We start from the raw sequence: 21,126 nt of genomic DNA, 5'->3' as shown, positions 1-21,126 counted from the left end.
AAAACGTCTGCACACTTACTCGCTGCACCGTAGTCTGACTTGCACCAACACACCTCTGCGCATGTGGACTGCTGCCAGTGCCACCGTGCGACGGCGGCAGGTCAAATGCACTGCACGGTCATACCCCGAGGTGATTTAAACCCGAAAACTGCCCACCAGAGTGTTGTTTCACCATGTGTTTGCATTGTCCTTAATTTATGAGTGTGAGTGTTTGTAATACTAATAAGTGGGGCTAAGAATGTGGCCTGTAATTATAGTCTTATCACCCTGCTCCCTCTTATCTTAAAAGTTTTTGAGAAGGTAGCTTATAACAAAATATGGAACTGTTTTCCTGATAGCAACCTTTTAACAACAGCTCAGTTTAGCTCCCATAAGGATTCACTGCAGGAAAAGCAATATACGAACATGAACTCAGTTCTGACAGAACTAAACAAGATAAATGTCCTGATGATATTATCTGTGACCTTGCAAATTCCTTAGCTTGTGCAGATCATATCATTCATCTAGATAGCTTAAAACATTACAACAATAAAAGCCTTCTGATGATCAAGTCATATCTCAACAACAAGAAAAAGAGGGTAACATTAACAAAAGATACCGGAGGAATACAACTAAATTCACAATGGGGTAACATCAAATATGGTCTTCTGCAGGTTTTGGTACTTAGCATATTACTGTTCTTAACTCACAATAATGGCCAAAGGCGTAGGAGTCCACTTAAAAACTGTGATGTTTGCTAATAGTAAAGATTTACTGATAAAAGGTCCAAATGTATCAATGTGAATAGCAGCCAGGAGAATAATCAAACAGTCATACAAGTGGTTCACAGGAAGCAGCTTAGCTCTTAATATTACAAACAGTCATATTCTGCAATTCCAAGAAAATAATAACTAACAAGTACCAAAAGCAGAGATCATACATACACTAAATTCCACATGTGAATTTCTTAGTGACTTAGATTGATCACAAACTGAGGGAGCTCCAGAATGTTGATAAGTTAAACAAAAAGCTCATCTGCACCTGCTTTGCAGTCAGAAATCTCTCTTGTAGACAGAATTGCTAGTGTACTCAGCATACTTTTCCTTAATATTATCTAAGGGTATTAACTCAGGAAGCAATACAGATAAGCTTAGAAAGTATTCTTGTAGTAACAGGCCTTTACACAGATCTTAGGATCCTAATGCTCACATGCAAAGTGTTTATTATTCCTCAGTGGAATTTGCTGGGGTCAATAACAAGAGTGAACTTACGATGAACTGTGAAATTCACAACCATGAGATGTAAGTAAAGAACACAATGGCCTCTTTGGAGTGCTTCAGATGGTGTTGCCAAACTGTGGGCCACAGGCTCAAATCAGTTGTTTGTGCAGCCTGCAGTTCTGAGCTACATTTTATAATAATATGCATCTGCCAACTAACAGCCTAATCCAAGAGCTTCTTAAGAATGTGGTTTTCCTGCTCAGTAACAAACAGTGATACTTACAGAGCCAGTGATATTTTAAGATGTGGTTAATTCTGCCATGATCCAGATAAAGTTACCCACTTATCTCACTGGCAGAGGGGTAGAGAGTGTGACTACTGAGAGTTTACAGGATGTGAGAGCGAAAATATTTCATTGTTTGTCTGACAACGCAAGGGCCTGCAGACTTGTACTGATCAACTGTTGTAGTATAAATTCTGACATGGGAGTAACATGGATACGTGAATGTACATTACAGAGACAGTCGTCTTCAAATGCAGTACACAGTTGTAGCAAGGAATATGAAATTAAATTAATGCTGTTGTAATACAATGCCCTCAACAAAAAATGACATTCAAAACATTTAGTAAACATTTGTTATTGTTTGTTGGCTTCCAGGTCCAGCATCATTTTGGGTATTCAGCCATGTCATCGTAGAACATTAAAGTAGCCACCAGAGTAGGCAGACAGTAGCCCACCATGAAGTGTGTCCATACAATATTGTGCAGGTGGAAGAGGCAAGACCTGGGGATGGAGTATTTTTAATATTTTGGAAGATGAGTGCCAACTTGAAAGTAGACATAAAAATGTTAAGAGTTCCTACTGTGTTAAAAATGTACATAATGCCAATTTTAAAATCATTTTATTGGAAGAGAAACACCTGACTACCCACTATATTGTTTCCTTGGAGAGGGAGGGTCATAGACTCCCCTCCACATGGATATGGGTGCCATTGCTCAGTGCACTGCCATCCCTATTTACAGCAACCGCTCTTCAAATTAACCAGTGATCTCCCAGATATGTGATGCTGGTAGCCACCACACAACCAAAACAGACAGTATACATGCTGTCCCATTTATCTTGATCACCCTAAATAACTGTTTGTCCAGATTCAAATTGCAAAATATTTCAAGCAAATGTTATTTAGTCATCAGGGGGACTTCAATCAGCATGATTGCCTTCATTGTAGCTTTGTTTTATACAAAGATACAAACAGTGGTATGACTTTTTTTAAATGGAACCCTATATTTTTTATTTGGTAATTCATTTCGCCTCCTAAAGACCTATTCAAAAATGTATCACAGTGTACCATTCACTGAAACACAACGTTATTAAATACATAACACAACATTGACATTGATGCTCCCAACACTTAGAGCAGGTACTCAGGATAACTGAACACATCCATGTTCTGACGTTGACAGAGGACAAATGTAAACATAAGTAGAATGCACACCCATCACTCTGTCATCCATCGTCAGTTGAAGAATTGTGTGAGTAGAATGTACACCAATGAAGAGAAGGTAGAAATGCTACTCATCTATGGGGAATGTAAGTTAGCAGAACAGTAATTGCAATACTGTTTTCTTATATACATGTACACTTTGTACAGTGTTTTGTCCTTTTAAACACTGTTGTGTAGAGGGGGCATACAGCAAAGGCTACAAACTGCATCGACATAACGTTTCTTTTATTGTTATTCTTGAAGGTAGGCAAAATGCTACGCAGGCAGCGGAACTGTACAGAGAGCAATATCCTGGCAAGAACCCACCTTCCTGATAGATATTTTCTCATCTTGTTGTGATGCTTCAGAAAATGGAAAGTTTCGACCCACGACATTGCAATCGTCATATCACTCGCACAAACGAAGCTGCCGAAGTTGCTGTTCTCGCTTCCATTGCTATGAATCCACATGTGAGCACATGACAGCTTGAACACGGGGTTGTCATTCCTAAACCCAGTGTACATCATATTCTTATATGTCACGGGTTCCATCCTTACCATGTTTACCTACATCAAGAATTGCATGGGAATTGTTTCCACAATTGTGTACAGTTTTATCAGTGGGCACAGCAGCAAATCCTCACCAACCCAAACTTCTCCAATGTTCTATTTACTGATGAATGTTCCTTCTCAAACAAAGGACAGGTAAATACAAGGAATATGCATTATCGGTCCAGCGACAACCCACAATGGCTTAGACAGGTGGAACATCAGCATCAATGGAGAGTTAATGTCTGGTGTGGGATGCTTAGTACTACAATTATTGGCCCTTATTTCATCAATGGTAGTCTAAACAGCACGGCATATGCCATCTTCCTCAGATGAATTCTTCTTCCTCTTCAGGATGAAGTGCCGCTAAGAACCAGAATGCTTATGTGTATCAACACGATGGATGTCCAGCACATAATTCCTTGTGTGCACATCATGTTCTGAACTGAAGGTATCCTGCCAGAGGGTTTGGTCGAGGAGGAACAGTTACTTGGCCTGCTAGTCTCCTGATTTAAATCGTCTGGACTTTTTTCTTTGGGGATGCATCAAAGACGTTGTCTATCGCGATATTCCAACAACTCCAGAGGACATGTAGGAACGTATCATGCTTGCTTGTAATTCTCTTCAGCAGGCAACGCTGGAAGCAATAAATAATTCTTTCATTCAACGAGTGAACCAGTTTATTGGTGTTCAGGGTCACCACTTGAGCACCTTTGAATGTTATGCTTTTATTTGGTTTTCATTTGTTTTCTGACAACTCCAGCAAATGGACAAGTTTGTGATTCCAGGACCAAAGTCAGTGTTGTGTTATGTGATTAATAACGTTGTGTTTCAGTGAATGGTACACTGTGATATATTTTTGAATAGATCTTTAGGAGAGGAAATGAATTATCGAATAAAAAATTCAGGATGCCATTTAAAAAAAGTCATACCGCTGTTCATATCTTCATAAAAAACAAAGCTACAACAATGGCAATCATCCTGATTGATGTTCCACTGATTGCTAAAGAATATTTGCGTGAAACATTTTGTAGTTTGCATCTGGAGAAACAGTTACGGTATTTAGGGTGGTCAAGATAAATGTGACACCCTGTATATTTGGGAAGACATTCACCAGTATCAAGCAGTTAACCACCTTGGAGAGGACCGTAGCTAGTCAGTTCAGCAATTTGGTTGCTTTTGTGTTTTATAATGATGTGACGCGATACAGAAAATCTTTTTATTCATTTATAATCATGTCTCATATTGTGTAATGTTTGTAATTATAAATACAATTACTACATTATTAATATTTTAATCAGCTGCCCACAAAGGTAATACAACAACACTTTGTCAGGCATTTACAGTGTTACCACTTTGGGGTCGCCGAGGATGGCAGTAATCTGATACAGGGAAAGTTGACGCAAAGTGTTCTAAATGGTGCCGACTTTAAACGACCAGTACTTGGGGGCCAGGTGATAGTTTATCATACCCTTACTGTAGATAGTCTATTGGTGTCTCATAACACACTAATTTATGTAGGTTACCAATTAATTAGGAGATCGGTATGTATGCAGCCCGAGGTGCGGGCCAAGCTAGTATTGGCTCTTGAGCAAAAAAGTTTGATGATAGATGGTATAGAATAAGTACCAGGCAATCATGTGACCTTTCCTAGTGGCATGAGTCGTAGCAGAGGTCATGAAATGGTGTGCATGTGCTAGTGAGTTAAATGGAATCAGCACAGTCAGATAGGGTGATATCGAGACATCACAGAAATGCAGCAAGAAGCTATCATGTCAGAAAGGAGTTATCGTGTTTTTATGTGCTCATTGTCACACCATGAATAAAATAGTGTATCGCTTGCAACCATGGACTGGGAACAGAGGCAAGTGTCACAGCTTGTCGACGAGAATAAATTTTAATTCATCAACAACTTTTCCTGTCAGTGAATGCAGGTCCACCTCAGTCAGTTAACACATGAACATAGGGTTCTGAATTGCATGCAAAGGACAGCTGGAATCAGATTATGGCGAAACAAGCGACCTATCATTGTGAGAGATAGACAGGCTACGAGGCTAGCGAGTGTACCGAGACTTACCCCAGTTCACTGCTACTAGCGCCACATTGTCATAACGCACCTGTGCGTAACATACGAAGTATTGCGCCATAATCTAAGAATGAAATTAAAAATTAATATAAAATTTCCAATCTTTTTCAGGTATGCTTCAATTTACTAGTGTTAAAAATCGTCAAATCTCAGAATGATCAGATGAATAAATTTTGCTAAATATATTACTGTAAGAAAAAAATACGTGGCACTACATAATGAAGCTAGGAAGCCACAACTTGTTCAGAATGTGCAAACGTATGACACAATCAAAAGTTACAAGTCTCAACTTGACTGGTGCAATATTTTGGTCAAAATCGGCGTTTTCACGAACAATTGAAGGCGCTAAATATTAGACTGAGAAAGATGAAAATTCGTATGTAGCCTCAGTCTGATATGAAACCATTAAAAATGTAACACCTATAATCTACCTTTGGTAGTATTCAAGTAATTTAACTACATTTGGAACGAAATCGTCCGTATTCCTAATAGATTAACCATCATTTGTATTTGTCATAGAAATTTTTAGTTACAACACCTGATTAAATTCATTAAATAATACAACTGCACCAAGTTTAGTGTAAATAACAATCATTACAAGAAATCTAAAGGACGCAGATCGGAGGTCATGTTCCAGTGTCGGTTCCATTCTAAAAATTCTAGTCGACAAAATTTGAATGCTGTCACGCTTAAACTTTTTCTGTAACTACAGCCAACTTGATTCCATTCATATAAAAACTAATAAGATTGTAAATTGCTGAATGATAGAGTTCTTAATTAGCTGACAGCAGATGTTCTGTTTGGCGGTCCGCTGCACCCATATATAAATATGGTCAGAGATGCAGTGAAAGAGCTATTAATATGTCGTCCATGTCAGTCAAACGCTTGCAGACGCTGTCCCTTGGATGACGTCACAGCCAGGCTGCTACCTAAAGCGTTTTCGGTAAAAGTAGGAAGTGAACTCGTGAGTATTGTACACCATCCTCGATCAGTTAGATTTCATGGAGTAACTGTATGCTGTCCGTAATGTAGACAAAACCGCGTTGCAAGTGGCGAGTTTATTTTCCACTTTTAAGGTGAGCAGTTAACTTCTGGTGATTATTAGTCAAGGTGACAGACCATTGTACTTGGAACTTCCTGTAGAGGTCGCCTCCGAATTGCTAATAGTGCTGTTTCTGATAGGGACATTATCATTATTATTATCAGAAATACTATTATGTTTGTGCATGTGAACTTATACTGAATATATTAATTAGTTGCATCTCAAAACTTCTATTTATAGTCATAATTCCCGATCCCACTGAGTAAATAGCAAATAGGAACATTTTCTTTCAGTGAACACAATGAGTAACGGGGACTTGCAGACTGGAAATTAAGGTCAAATTGTTCTCCATCGCTTTCTGGCTGACAACAAACATATTTTTCAGGCTCTTGTGAATGGCAACAATAATTTACCTGCCGCTCCACAGATGCCTTGCAAGCAGAGGTACATCAAGCTGTACATCTTCATTAGACCACATAACAAGGAACTAGACACTAGCTGTCTGAAGATTTGTAGTGTGATCTGACAAGCTGCAATTTGGCCTCGTTCAATTCGTGCAACGCACTGAGGGTACTCACATCCCAAGGAGGCATTTGACCCACATCGAGTGGAGGATGCAGTACAGGCTGGAGGTGATTGCGTGATGTTTTAGGGATTTTATGGTACTGTATGTTGGGCCTATTCAACATTCCTGGTCACCAAGTGTTGCTCTTTCTTCTACATTTCATGCGGAGTATGCTGTGGGCACTCCTACTGACAACAACCATGTTCACAGTATTGCATGCTTACATTCCTGGTCTGATGAACACAACTCAACTGGCCCACTAAATCACATGGTATCCAACAGAAAATTTCTGATGTTATCTGGAATAGTGGGGAAATGTAGCACTCAACATCTTCGCAATTTGGTATCGTATGGGATATAATCACCAATGAGTGGCTTCCGCAGGAAATGGAATTACTGAAGAAATTGTGGACACTCTTCCATGATGAACTGATCCCGTTTTGTTTGTTTAGCTTTGAGTATCAAAGGTGTGGACGCACTATATGTAGTGAATGCAGCTACGTAACAGCCGAGCATCACGTTGCACAATGATGGTTTGTACTTTGCCTTTTTCACCGCTAGTAAATTCACACGTTTCCATTGTTGTTCTTTGTCTTGGGGTCAAAGTGACATACCCAGTTTTATCCATAGTAATTACGCAACTCAGTAAGTAATCTGAATTGGCCTGCCACAGGTGCAACATTTCCATTGCTACCTCAATTCGGCAGGCTTTTTGAATTCATATGAGCAGTCACAAAATTAAGGAGGTGCCACCATTTGTCATTTTCAAATCAAAATGTCACGCAAGATGTTGGAAACTTATGTGTAACTGATTTCACTTTTTCCACTATCACTTTGTTTGTGTAGACCAGTCTTCAAGAACCATGGTGTCAACTTCTATTACAATATCTGGATCTTTCAGTGAGATGGTCCGCCACTGCATTCCCCGTCATTAAGACTGGTTTGACCACAATGTAACTTGTCAGAGCTAAGGTCGGTAGTGAACGGAAACAACTGCATATGAGTCCAAAGTTGTTCACAGTCTTCTATCTTCTGTCAAAATAACTGCTCCGATCAGCCACTTCTGTGAGAGTCTTGTTTGAATGAAAGCGGATAAGGAAGTACACAATGGCATAAAGGGTCATGTACAATTCATACTCACTACTACAAATGACTTATCATCGAAATTAAACACAGCATTAAACACTGATGATTATAGTGCCTAGCCTATTGCGTACAGTATCGTTTGATCGCCAAATACGGCAGCGAGAAGCATTAACATATTTGCAGCTCTAATTCCAGTAACCTCTAACAGTTCAGTTCTAGGGAGCCACTTGGTAATACATTTTCCGTATTTGAAGGGGGATAATTCTGCAACAATCCTTGCTAGCTTGGTGAAAGTGTATGGCGACAATGCACTATCAAAAATCGTTCAAATGGCTCTGAGCACTATGGGACTTAACATCTGAGGTCATCAGTCACCTAGAACTTAGAACTAATTAAACCTAACCTAAGGACATCACACACATCCATGCCCGAGGCAGGAATCGAACCTGAGACCGTAGCGGTCGCCCGGTTCCAGACTGCAGCACCTAGAACCGCACGGCCACTCCATCCGGCGGTCGCACTGAACACAGCATCGACTGCTAGAAAGTTTACTTAATGATGTGCTTACCTTTACATCGGAATGATTCCGAAAACAAGCTCTCATTACTTTACTATAGGAAAAAACTCCACTTCACTGATCAGTTTTGATCATTTTGGCCGGCCGAGGTGGCCGAGCGGTTCTAGGCGCTACAGTCTGGAACCGCGCGACCGCTGTGGTCGCAGGTTCGAATACTGCCTCGGGCATGGTTGTGTGTGATGTCCTTAGGTTAGTTAGGTTAAAGTAGTTTTAAGTTCTAGGGGAATGATGACCTGAGAAGTTAAGTCCCATAGTGCTCAGAGCCATTTGAACCATTATTTTTAGATAATTTCCCCCATTTAATTTTTCCTTTTCTGTTGTTTATTTCCTTTGTGTGCCAGGGGCTTCTCAACGCTGTAGGTCCTGGGGCAAATATCAGTTGATTCAGACTAATTTCCCCGTCCCGACAAAGAAAATATATGAGTGTAGCAACTAACTGATGGAGCCGGACTGCCCAAAAAGCACTTTTTCTTTCAACGGATGCAGTGATGAAGAAGTCAGAAATGCGTTGGTGGCACACAGACATAATAATAAGAGTAAAAAAGGAGCAAACAATGAGAGAGAACAGAACCAACTACGCTCTATCTCAGAAAGGTGTCAATCTTCTGGGCAGCATGAAAGATAATCTTAGGCTTCGTACATCTGGGGTCGATCACATTGTGCACGAACGTAGAAAACCTTTAACTGAACAATGCAACATTGTGTCTCCCTATGTTGCGGTAAACATATACACATGTAGAGCTCGGGCAGGAAAATAAATGGAACAGCAAATGTTCAGTTGTGAAAATGTATTTCTCATCTCCTCAGCTAAGCCAGGTATGTAAATCGGCCAGGTTGCTGTTAAACTGTTTTGGAGCAACCAGTGTCCTGCATCTTGATCTTCTTCTTCTTCCTTAGTGTTTGTTCCGAATGCTGGGAGGGTCTACTGTTTTGGTTCTCTGTAACCATTTTAAATGATATAGTGTCTCATCATGATGCAGGCGCAAGATCTTGAGCTCTCCATGCACCATTTCAAGCCATCGCTGCCTAGGTCATCCTATTGGCTGTTTACCTGTTACTCTCAATCTAAAACCAGTCTTTACGACTGCAGTTTTGTCTGCCCTAAGAACATACCTGTGCCATCACAGAGCGCTTTCTTTCATCTTGCCTAATGTCGGTGTTACTCCACATAATTGGCGAACCTCGTGATCTGTGACAAGACTGTGCAGCGTTAATCGAGATGTCCATCTGAGAATCTTTATTTTCTTTATAGCAAGTCACTGTTCCTCTTCTTTGGTTGAAAACCACCATTTGGCACCATATAGTACAGCTGAATGGATTACAGATCTGTGCAGTTTCGACTTGAGTCTCTCTGGAATCTTTCAGTCACAGAGTACACCAGCCACAGTGCACTATTTGCGCTTATGTGTCACTCAGACGGTCAGAGATTTCTGAACTGGGATTTCCAACAGTGACATTTAAATATCCACTACTGAAACCCACAAAAAGAGGTGGACTGTGATACACCAGCACTTCAAAAAAAAAGACAGAAAGAGAAAGTGGTATTTCCGAAACATTGTGCTCTTACAGTGATATTATATGACAGGAAACCCATGAACATTGTATTGCAATAAAATCCAAAAATTACAGCCAAATGCTAGCAGAGCTGGAGTGTGGGAGAGGAGTCCCAGCTTGGAATATTTTAGAAGGGTTCCCAGTTCTATCACTTGCCTTGCAGCTAACGGAGACCTCTCGAAAACTTCGATTAGAAGTAAGATATGGGAATTATTTGTAATTTAATTACGGGAGAATACGCTTCTGACATGACTTGCCCAGCACGAAAGAGTGACAAGTAAAAAGTGGGCAGGGACAGGAAGTTATGTTTAGTGGAGAGATATAGTAACAAACTGTGACCCCTCCCCCAGAACTGAAACCTGGGTCTGCAGGAGCACAACACAACAAATTTGAAAAACCATACAAATGCAAGTATTCTACAAATCAATTTGCCGTGTAATCTACACTATTGCGTAAGAAGTTTCAACACAGATTTCCTCGATATTAATGCCGACGCCAGTTAGATTAGTCTGCAGAGGCTATACGCACCTTCCTCTCCTCTCTCTGCTGGTGCTGCCCCTCGATGAATGCGCGCTTCTGCTCAGCGCTCATACCGCGGAACTTGGAGCCGACTTTGCGCTCGGGGCCGAGGTTGCTGGCGGCTACGTCGGGGTTCTCTGTGAGCAGGTCGCTGTTGAGGCAGTTCTGGATGTCCGCCATGTTGTCCTCCTGCTCACGCTGCTGGTTCCTCCGGCGCTCTTCTTCCTGCTCCTCCGCCTGCCCACACATAGTCCCCGTGTTACGTACAACCATCGCACACGGAAATTTTTTGAAAGCCTTTTTTACATGAAAAGCCTCAGAAACCTGTGGTGGGAGTATGTCATTTGCCAGCCAGGAAATCAACCACCAACCATGTTGCCACAGTGTATGTATAATTTGCCTAATGCATGTCAAACAGAACATACAGAAGCTTGTCTTGAAGGTGAATGAATATAAACAAGCCGCAAGAAAGGACTGTGGGCTGTACATGACATTTCCTAAGCTCTCAGTAACATACAGGAAACTTGGATTAAAAGCATATTTTATCAGAATTCCTTCAAAATATGTTAAACGTCATAAATAGTGAGTGAGGCAGGAAAGTGTATTATCTGGTATACACAGGTTAGTTGTTAATATAATATATGCGTACATAATGTACTTACTAAAATAATATGTATATACATAATATGAAACTGGGATTTTCCCTTTATTGTTGTTTCATTCACCTATCAGTGTGGTTGGGAAGGAGTGGGGGCGGAGGGCACTGGGAATAGCCCATTGCTGCTGTGTATCTAATAGCATTAACAAAATATTCAAATATATAGTATTTTTAAATTACACTACTGGCCATTAAAATTGCTACACCAAGAAGAAATGCAGATGATAAACGGGTATTCATTGGACAAATATATTATACTAGAATTGACATGTGATTACATTTTCACGCAATTTGGGTGCATATATCCTGAAAAATCAGTACCCAGAACAACCACCTCTGGCCGTAATAACGGCCTTGATACGCCCAGGCATTGAGTCAAACAGAGCTTGGATGGCATGTACGGGTACAGCTGGCCATGCAGCTTCAACACGATACCACAGTTCATCAAGAGTAGTGACTGGCGTATTGTGACGAGCCAGTTGCTCGGCCACCATTGACCAGACGTTTTCAATTGGTGAGAGATCTGGAGAATGTGCTGGCCAGGGCAGCAGTCGAACATTTTCTGTATCCAGAAAGCCCCGTACAGGACCTGCAACATGCGGCCGTACATTATCCTGCTGAAATGTAGGGTTTCGCAGGGATCGAATGAAGGGTAGAGACACGGGTCGTAACACATCTGAAATGTAACGTCCACTGTTCAAAGTGCCGTCAATGCGAACAAGAGGTGACCGAGACGTGTAACCAATGGCACCCCATATCACCATGCCGGGTGATACGCCAGTATGGCGATGACGAATACAAGTTTCCAATGTGCGTTCACCGCAATGTTTGCCAAACACATATGCGACCATCATGATGCTGTAAACAGAACCTAGATTCATCCGAAAAAATGACGTTTTGCCATTCGTGCACCCAGGTTCGTCGTTGAGTACACCATCGCAGGCGCTTCTGTCTGTGATGCAGCGTTACGGGTAACGGCAGCCCTGGTCTCCGAGCTGATAGTCCATGCTGCTCCAAACGTCGTCGAACTGTTCGTGCAGATGGTTGTTGTCTTGCAAACGTCCCCATCTGTTGACGCGAGAGATCGAGACGTAACTGCACGATCCGTTACAGCCATGCGGATAAGATGCCTGTCATCTCGACTGCTAGTGATACGAGGCCGTTGGGATCCGGCACGGCGTTCCATGTTACCCTCCTGAACCCACCGATTCCATATTATGCTACCAGTCATTGGATCTCGACCAACGCGAGCAACAATGTCGCGATACGATAAACCGCAATCGCGATAGACTACAATCCGTCCTTTATCAAAGTCGGAAACGTGGTGGTACGCATATCTCCTCCTTACACGAGGCATCACAACAACGTTTCACCAGGCAACGCCGGTCAACTGTTGTTTGTGTATGAGAAATCGGTTGGAAACTTTCCTCATGTCAGCACGTTGTAGGTGTCGCCACTGGCGCCAAACCTGTATGAATGCACTGAAAAGCTAATCATTTGCACATCACAGCATCTTCTTCCTGTCGGTTAAAACGTCGCGTCTGTAGCACGTCATCTTCGTGGTGTAGAAATTTTAATGGCCAGTAGTGTATTAAATCAGGTGCTTTGTAGGAATGAGAAGCAGATGTAGAAGTATCAAGAGCTCGGATGGCAAGTCAGTAATAAGCAAAGGAGAGAGAGCTGGAAGGTGGAAGGAATACATAGAACAGGTATGAAGATACAAAGGGGAAACTGCAGTGACGTCTGCGCATACTTTCAAAGGGCGACGCGTGCGGCAGTGGTATGTTGCCAACAGAGGGCACCTCAGACTTGTGTGTCTGTGTGTGTGTGTGTGTGTGTGTGTGTGTGTGTGTGTGTGTGTGTGTGTGTGTTTGAGTGTGTGTGTGTGTGAGAGAGAAAGAGAGAGAGAGAGAGAGAATCAGCATCAGAGCCCGCCATGGGCCCCGTATGTTTAAGGCTAGCCAAGTTGCACTCGGCCCCAGTTCTCTGTGTGTATTGCGACAGCTCTTACTGTACGTAATTGGTTCCTGCTGAATGTTACTTAAATACTGTGTTTAAGTTGTTAATCCTTCCGTGGAATAAAGTTGTGTTTAGTCTACTGGTCATGTTGTACTTATACCCAATTAAAACACGTCTGGCGACGAGTGCAATCCTGTTCTTCGTGCAAATATGTGCACTGGCTGGTACTCCATTTATTCTCACGATGGCTGATGGTGTTACGGTGGACATTTTACGTTGTTTGGTCGAACTGCAAGAATCACGCACCACCTATCACAGGCGCTGGCCAATCAAACTCGGGTACTTCAATCAATGAGTTTTGTTTTGTCTAGTCGGCACGCTCAGTCCGTGCCACCTACTATTTTGCCCACTGCGTACCCCATGGTTTATTCGCCTCCCATTTCTACATACAATGAGAATGGGAGGCATGTGAGAAACGTCTGCGACAACACTTTCAAGCTTTTGGGATTACTGACGCTGTTTTATGTTATGCCTTATTTCTCTCATGGATATTCTTAACGCTGTGTGACGATAAGAAGCGGCGTGAAGTTGGATTGCAAAATTCACCTCTCTCTCACATCGGTTGACTTACTTGATCTGCACAGCCGATCTTCTTCTCTGGATTTCCGGCTCCGTCGATTTCCTAAACCTTCTTCTCCGAAGAATAATGCTGGTTACGGGAATTTATAAGACTCTCTCTCTACTTCTGAAATAATTTAGTACTCGAAGAATACATTTAACTCAGTCATAGTATATTTCAACTTCCACAGAGAACAAATTCAATATTTTCCACATATAAATTTTCAAACTTGTGCAAGCAAACCGACTCGTCTCACGCCAGATCCGATGAATACATTTACAATATAGTTGGCTTAATAACCACCAGCAGTTATACACATGTCCTATTTCTCTCAAGTCCAATACATGAATTTTAATTAACAATGTTTCAACTGTTGTCCTTTTTTCTCGTTACGATAGTCAGTGATGTAAAACACCATAAGATAGAGAAACACTCCTTGTTTTTTCCAATACAGCTTCTGTGGCGCGAGCGGCAAACACGTGTCGATGCTGTTCGACCGTCCTGTCTCCTTTGTGATCGTGACTCCTTCCCAGTCTGCACACACAAACATTTGTCGCGCAGTATGTACGTTCTCTAACACTTATTTTTTAAAATATCGTGTCTTCGAGGCTGTAGAAGGACGAGTAGTTCTAGAATTAACGCGGAAATTCTAGAAGCACTACAATAGCGCCAAGAATGCATTAAGACCTACGCCAAATAGACCCTTTGCTGGATCCGTCTTCTTTAACGTTTGACGAAATGTGTGAACTTCTTTCAAAATATTACCTTAACCGCACACTTGTTATTGCATCCTGGGTTGAGTTTTACCGCTGTAGGAAGCAGCCACGTCAGTCCTATCGAGCACGGGCGGCTGAAATCCGAGGTTATTGTCATTTATATACTAAGATGGTATCTGTTCTTTCGGACATGTCCGAAAGAACAGATAACATCCGTGAACATGCAGGTCGTTAGAATGAAAGTACAATGAAATGTGCCCGAACTCTTACGGGAATCGGCAACGATCCGCGAGTAATGAGTATAATGGGCGGGGGCACTACGAATGTAGTGCGGGACAATACGTTGAGAATGTGGGTTTCGGGGAGGCGTGCCTGCAGTCGCGCTATCCTCTGTGTCTCAGATGGATAGAGCGTGAGTCCTCCATTGTGAAACTCCAGCCCTCTTCGAGGTTGAGGTGCCGCGAGCTACGGGTAACCAGATTGAGTCACGGTATGAGGTATTAGCAATCCAATCCTCTCCTCCACACCGTGCTTCAGACAGTTTGCAGAGGGAAGAGATGGCGCGCCGGTGCGCACACGCGATCACAGCGTCAAGGCCTCAGTCCCAGCAGGAAGAGCACTGGCCAGTAAACAGCAACGTGTGCGTTCCGCGCTCCCATCCTGCCCTTATTATTTCATAAGCCATGAGCGCCCAGGCTGCCCCAAACCCTGGGCTACCTGTCGTAATCGCAACGAAAAAGGTCACATTGCTTCTGTTTGGAATGCAAAAATTGCGTTGGCTATTTCTGTAGCGCCAAACAAGTTTTTCATTGATGTTATGAATTTTCGAAAAGTTCTGCGCATGCAAACGGACACCGGAGCTGTGGTGACCTTGTTAAAGTCACAAATTTATTTGGGCTTGGGCCACCTTCCGCTTCTCTCTGTGTCATGAAATTTAGTAAATGATAATAAACAGAGTAGGCCTATTGCCATTCTCGGCCAGTTCTCTGCCCCAGTGATCTACAGGTCAGTAGTCTGGTTATTTACATTTCTTGTTGTAGATAATTCTTGTATGGAGAATCTTTTTGGATTAGATGCTTTTATATTGTTTCGTTTTACCATTTCAGATTAAGTGAATTTAGTGTCTGAACAAGTGCCTAATACACATTTAGATGTATTATGTTCTGAGTTTTCCTTTTCGTTCTCTCCTGGATTGCGGCGTGCTAACAGCTTTCAAGCGCACTTTACCATGAAACCTTCCGCTCGGCCTCGTTTTTCCCGGGCCTCCTTGGTTCCAGTGGCACTCAGGGAACATGTAAAAAAGGAATTAGATGAGCTCACGAAATCCGGCTGTGTTCAGCGTATTTCATCAAGTGAATGGCTCTGAGCACTATGGGACACAACTTCTGAGTTAATCAGTCCCCTAGAACTTAGAACTACTTACACCTAACTAACCTAAGGACATCACACACATCCATGCCTGAGGCAGGATTCGAACCTGCGACCGCAGCAGTCGCGCGGTTCCAGACTGAAGCGCCTAGAACCGCTCGGCCACTCCGGCCCGTATCAAGTGAATAGTCTACCCCCTTAGTTGTAGTAAAGAAACAGTCGGGGCAGTTAACGCCTCTGTGGCGATTTTCAAATTGTTGTGAACGCACAATCTATGATGGTCATATACCCGATACTAAGCCGTGGCGAACTCTTTGCAAAGTTATCAGGTGGTCAATGTCTGTCAGATGCCTATTTACAACTCCCTTTAGATAGAAAGTCACAACGTATGTTAGTTGTCAATACCTCTTTTGGAACTGCATCAATACTTGCCGTTGGCTTTTGGAGTTCCCAGCGCTCCCGCTATTTTTCAACGTTTCTTTGGGACTACTTACACCGTCTGTGCCAGGTTGTGCAAACTATTTGGATAACATTTTAGTTTCCGGTGCCTCCTCTGAAGAACATTTACAAAATCTCCTTACTCTTTTTTCTGTGCTCCAAGCGGCTGGGCTGAAATGTAACTTGGAGAAATCTCAATTTTTCAACCTTCTATCGTTTATTTGAAATTTTTCACTAGGGTCTCGAACTCCTGCATAAACATGTTTATGCTACTGCGTCGCTCCGACGCCCTACGTTAGTCGCAGAACTTCAGGTTTTTGTAGGCAAAGTCGCCTACTGCCATAAATTTTTCCCTTGGGCAGCGACAATCGCGCATCCGTTACATGCCTGGTCGCCGGATTGTGAAACCATGTTGTAATTCTTAATACCATTATGCAGTCGGCTCCCCACTTAGTGACGTACTAGCCAGACCTCCACTTGGTTCCTAAGTCGGACGCTTCAGAGTACGGGTTGGTGGTGGTACTGGCTCAGGTATAAGGAAACTGTATATGCTGTGAAGAAATTCTACGTTTGTCTCTAAGGTACCAAATTCAACCTGGTCACAGAACACAAACCATTGGTTTCCTTATTCAGTCCTTCTGCGTCTATACCAAATAAAACGGCACATCACATTCAACGTTGGGCTCTTTTCCTTTCGCGTTACAACTACAAGATTCATTTCCGCCCTACGAATCAACACGCTAATGACGATGCCAGCCGGTTCGGATTCAGGATTTTATCAGGAGGAATTTGTTTGTTTTTACATTGCATCCGGACGGGGTGGCCGAACGGTTCTAGGCGCTTCAGTCTGGAACCGCGCGACCGCTACGGTCGCAGGTTCTAATCCTGCCTTGGACATAGATGTGTGTGATGTTCTTAGGTTAGTTAGGTTTAAATAGTTCTACGTTCTAGGGAACTGATGACCTTAGATGTTAAGTCCCATAGTGCTCAGAGCCATTTTTTCACATTGCACAGTAGATGGTTGATGGTTTTCCTGTAACTAGCACACGGATCCCGAAAACTATAGCTCCGGAAACTGTTTTGCAGAAGGTCATAGCATTCGTACTACGTCTTTGGCCAGTCACCATCTTCTCGTGCGTCCGACCACTTCCGTAATTATTACATTTTTCGACATCGATTCTGTGTTGTGGATGGTGTTCTGCTTTCAGACATGGATCACGCGGCCCTTCTGGTAGTGATCCTCTCAGTGCTTCGTTCGCACATTCTCCGTTTATTACATGCAGATCATTGGGATGTACCCTGCAGAAAAGCGTAGACCCATCGACACGTGTTTTGGCCCGGCTCGTACAGTGACATTACCCCCCTGGTTGACTCGTGTTCACAGTGTGCGATGCACCAAGCAGCTCCCTGTACGTCGTTGTCTCCTTGTATACATGTGGGTTTCGCTGGCTCCTTTCCCATCGCTTATTGGCTGTTGGACGATGACGCATATTCTCGTTTTCCATATGTTGTTCGTTGTGTTTCTACATCCTCAGCTGCTACCGTCGCAGCCTTTTCCAAAAGATTTTCGCGCAAAGACTTGTCCACGATGTTTGTGTCCGATAATGGTCCGCAATTTTCATCGTAAGACTTTACATTTTGCAATTCCCGTGCTACCCGTCACGTCCTCGCGCCGCTGTTCCACCCACAATCTAATGGTGAGGCGGAACGCCTAGTGCGAACGTTCAAACCTCACATGACAGATATGTTGCCAACTCTGCATCCGATGTTGCCTTAGATCGGTTTCTTTCCTTTCGCCGTTCGGCGAGAAGAGCCTGGTGGAGCTACTCCACAGTCACCAGCTGAGGACAATGCTATCTATACCTCCTGCGTCCTCCCCCTGGTGGACATCTCGTGCAGCCGCCGCGCCTGTTCCAGCCAGGCGTGACTGTGCCCATGGTTTCGGGCGTCCTCCTAAGTGGATTCCAGCTGTCATCACCAGATGCTGGGTGCGGCACCTCTGTGATTTCCACACAGAGGACGGGCTCTGCTCGAGGGACCACGATCAGCTTCGACTTCGCTTGCCCCCAGGTCTCATACCACCACCTCCGAGCCCATCCACATCGAGTATCACATCATCTGCTGCTGCCGGTTCTCAACTCCCATATGGATAAGGGCAAACCATCCTCAGTGGCCGAACCAGCAGTTCCTCTACTGCTTCGGACATCATCGTCATGTATTCCGTCATACATTCCTGAGCAACCGCTGATACCAGAATCATCAGCACCATGAGCATAGTCACCAGAGGCGATGCCAGAGTTCGACATAGAACGGTCTCGACGTCGCCGGTGTTGCCGTATGGTTTGATACGGGAAGGTGGGCACGGAATGCCTGCAGCATTTCAAACCGTGAGCTCCCGTTGCAGCTCGCCACCTTAGCCAGAGCCCAGCGGACGAGGAGAACACCATAGACGTCTCAAGAATCCTTGATCTCCCTAAGAGAGGAGGAATGCTGTAATGCGTATGTATACTTTCAAAAGGCCGTGCATGCGGCAATGCTCTGTCGTCCACAGAGGGCGACTCAGAAAGTATATATATATATATATATATATATATATATATATATATATATATATATATATATATATGTGTGTGTGTGTGTGTGTGTGTGTGTGTGTGTCAGAGCCCGCCACGGGCCCCAGTCTGTTTGAAGGTAGCCGAGCTACGCTCGGCCTTAGTTCTTTATGTGTATTGTGACAGATCTTTGTGTACATTTTTGGTCCCTGCTAAATGTCAATAGAATACTGTGTTCAAGATGTTAAAGCTTACATCGAATGAAGTTGTGCTCAGTCTACTGGTCGTGTTATACTTATACTTACTTACAACAGAAATGATCTTCAAGCCAATGTTATAGAAAAGCAAGAGGCAGCAGATAAAGATAAGGTGGAAGATATGATACTTCGAGAAGAATTTCACAGAGCACTGAATAACATAAATCGAAAGAAGACCCCTGAAGAGGACAACACTCCCTCAGAATAACTGAGCTCCTTAGTAGAGCCAGGCAGGGTGTCATTATTCCAACTAGTGCTCAAGATATATGAGACAGACGAAGTACCCTCAGACTTCAAGAGGAATATAATAATTCCGGTTCCAAAGAAGGCTACTGCTGACAGTCGTGAATATTGTCGAACTATTAGTTTAAAAAGCAATGTCTAAAATATACTGATGTATTATTAACAGAAGAATAAAAAAACTGTAGGAATCTGACCTCAGAGTAATTCAGTTTCGGATTTGATGTTGTAAGACATTCATTTGCTTAGTTTCCGCCACGAGGAAAAAGTTCGTTGAAAAGAGGAAAATAGAAATGTATGCTTTTATCTGTCATTATTAACATAACAAATTTTCTTTCTTTCCTCTGCATTGCTAATGGAAATGTAAGTTTTCGAAACCTGTTGGCAAATAAAATTCAAAGAAAAAAACTGTAGCTGTTCGTTGGATTTTTTCTCCTACGACATGGATTATGCAGTTGCGGGCCGAATACAAGCATCCACCACATAGAAACGCAGCAACATACTATCGTGGAGATATTGCAGCCAAGCGCTTCCCTAGAACCGTTGCACTTTCAGCAGGCAGCATGTATTTCATATCATTTGCTTTCACCTTGTTTCAGGGAAACAACAGTCCAGTTTCCCTGTATCTATTTTTAATTAAAAATTTTTCTTACAACGTTTCTCATTTTCTGCAACGTGAAAATAATCTTATAGTCAAACGAATTTTGACCTTCAGAGTCTAATAACAGAGCAACCAATTTCAGTGTGTCGGTATTGTAATTTAACAAACAGAGATTCGCCTTGTGAAGGATACACATTACTAGTGAAGAGCATAATGAAGTTCATGCAAGGTAACTTGGCCGCTGTGCAGAAACACTTTCTCGTTCTCAGTGCTGAGTAAGCCCACACTTGTGTTCTGAAAGGATGACCGCCTGCGCTTGTGTCATCCACTGAGTAGTACGCTTCAGCTGTTGTGAGAGAAACATTCTATCACCGCCTCGACTACACAGCGGGAATGGAAGCGTGCGCATGCTGGCTTCACTGCGACTTTTTGAGAGATGATTTTAAAGAAACTAAAAAAGAGGTTTCTCTCACATCTCATAGCTCATTCGCCAGCTTCATGATGAAATGTGTATCATTTCCTTAATGGTCATAGTTGTTGTGATGTTTCTATATTAAGTAAGGTACGGATCGCTACGATTTTCCATTTTGTGGATGTTAGGTCATACATTTCTGTGGGCGAGATGTATATAACACATTGAATTTTTCTTTAAACTTCAGACGATAACTACCTCTTGAGTCTCGAGAAAATGGGTTGTATATGGAACACTGACTTCCGATGGCATACGCAAACGATAGAGTGAAAGTGATTGATAACACCTTCACACCTCAAAAACGGCTTAAGATACCGATACGAGTTTTTGGCAAATGATAGCACACAAAGCAGAGAGTATTTTGCCACGTAGTGAACATGCGGAACCTTCTTACGAACTGCTATATACGAGGTACTACCTTACATTATTTTAAGTGCCACCAATAGGTGGTAAAATGAGAATTAGTATTGGTTTTTAATAACGTAAGTGAAGGAATAAGACGTTTGTTTTTATGCCAAACATGAGCTATTCTCTATCTATTGACCTGATTTGTACTCATTTTCGGTTTCAGGATAGTGTTTCAATT

At 42.6% G+C, this 21,126-nt stretch overlaps 1 protein-coding gene across 1 annotated transcript in view; it reads right to left on the bottom strand.

The window, feature by feature from the left end:
• LOC126336163 (RIB43A-like with coiled-coils protein 2) overlaps positions 1-21,126 on the bottom strand; it is a 152,827-nt gene that overhangs the window by 32,123 nt on the left and 99,578 nt on the right. The window contains exon 5 of the mRNA XM_049999655.1: positions 10,670-10,897. Coding sequence (XP_049855612.1) covers positions 10,670-10,897 — 228 coding nt within the window. The remainder of the gene's footprint in view (positions 1-10,669; positions 10,898-21,126) is intronic.

This window comes from Schistocerca gregaria, chromosome 2 (assembly GCF_023897955.1).
Source record: "Schistocerca gregaria isolate iqSchGreg1 chromosome 2, iqSchGreg1.2, whole genome shotgun sequence".
Lineage (NCBI taxonomy): Eukaryota > Metazoa > Arthropoda > Insecta > Orthoptera > Acrididae > Schistocerca > Schistocerca gregaria.
Note: the sequence above shows the minus strand (reverse complement) of the source record. Positions and strands in the feature narration are given on the sequence as shown.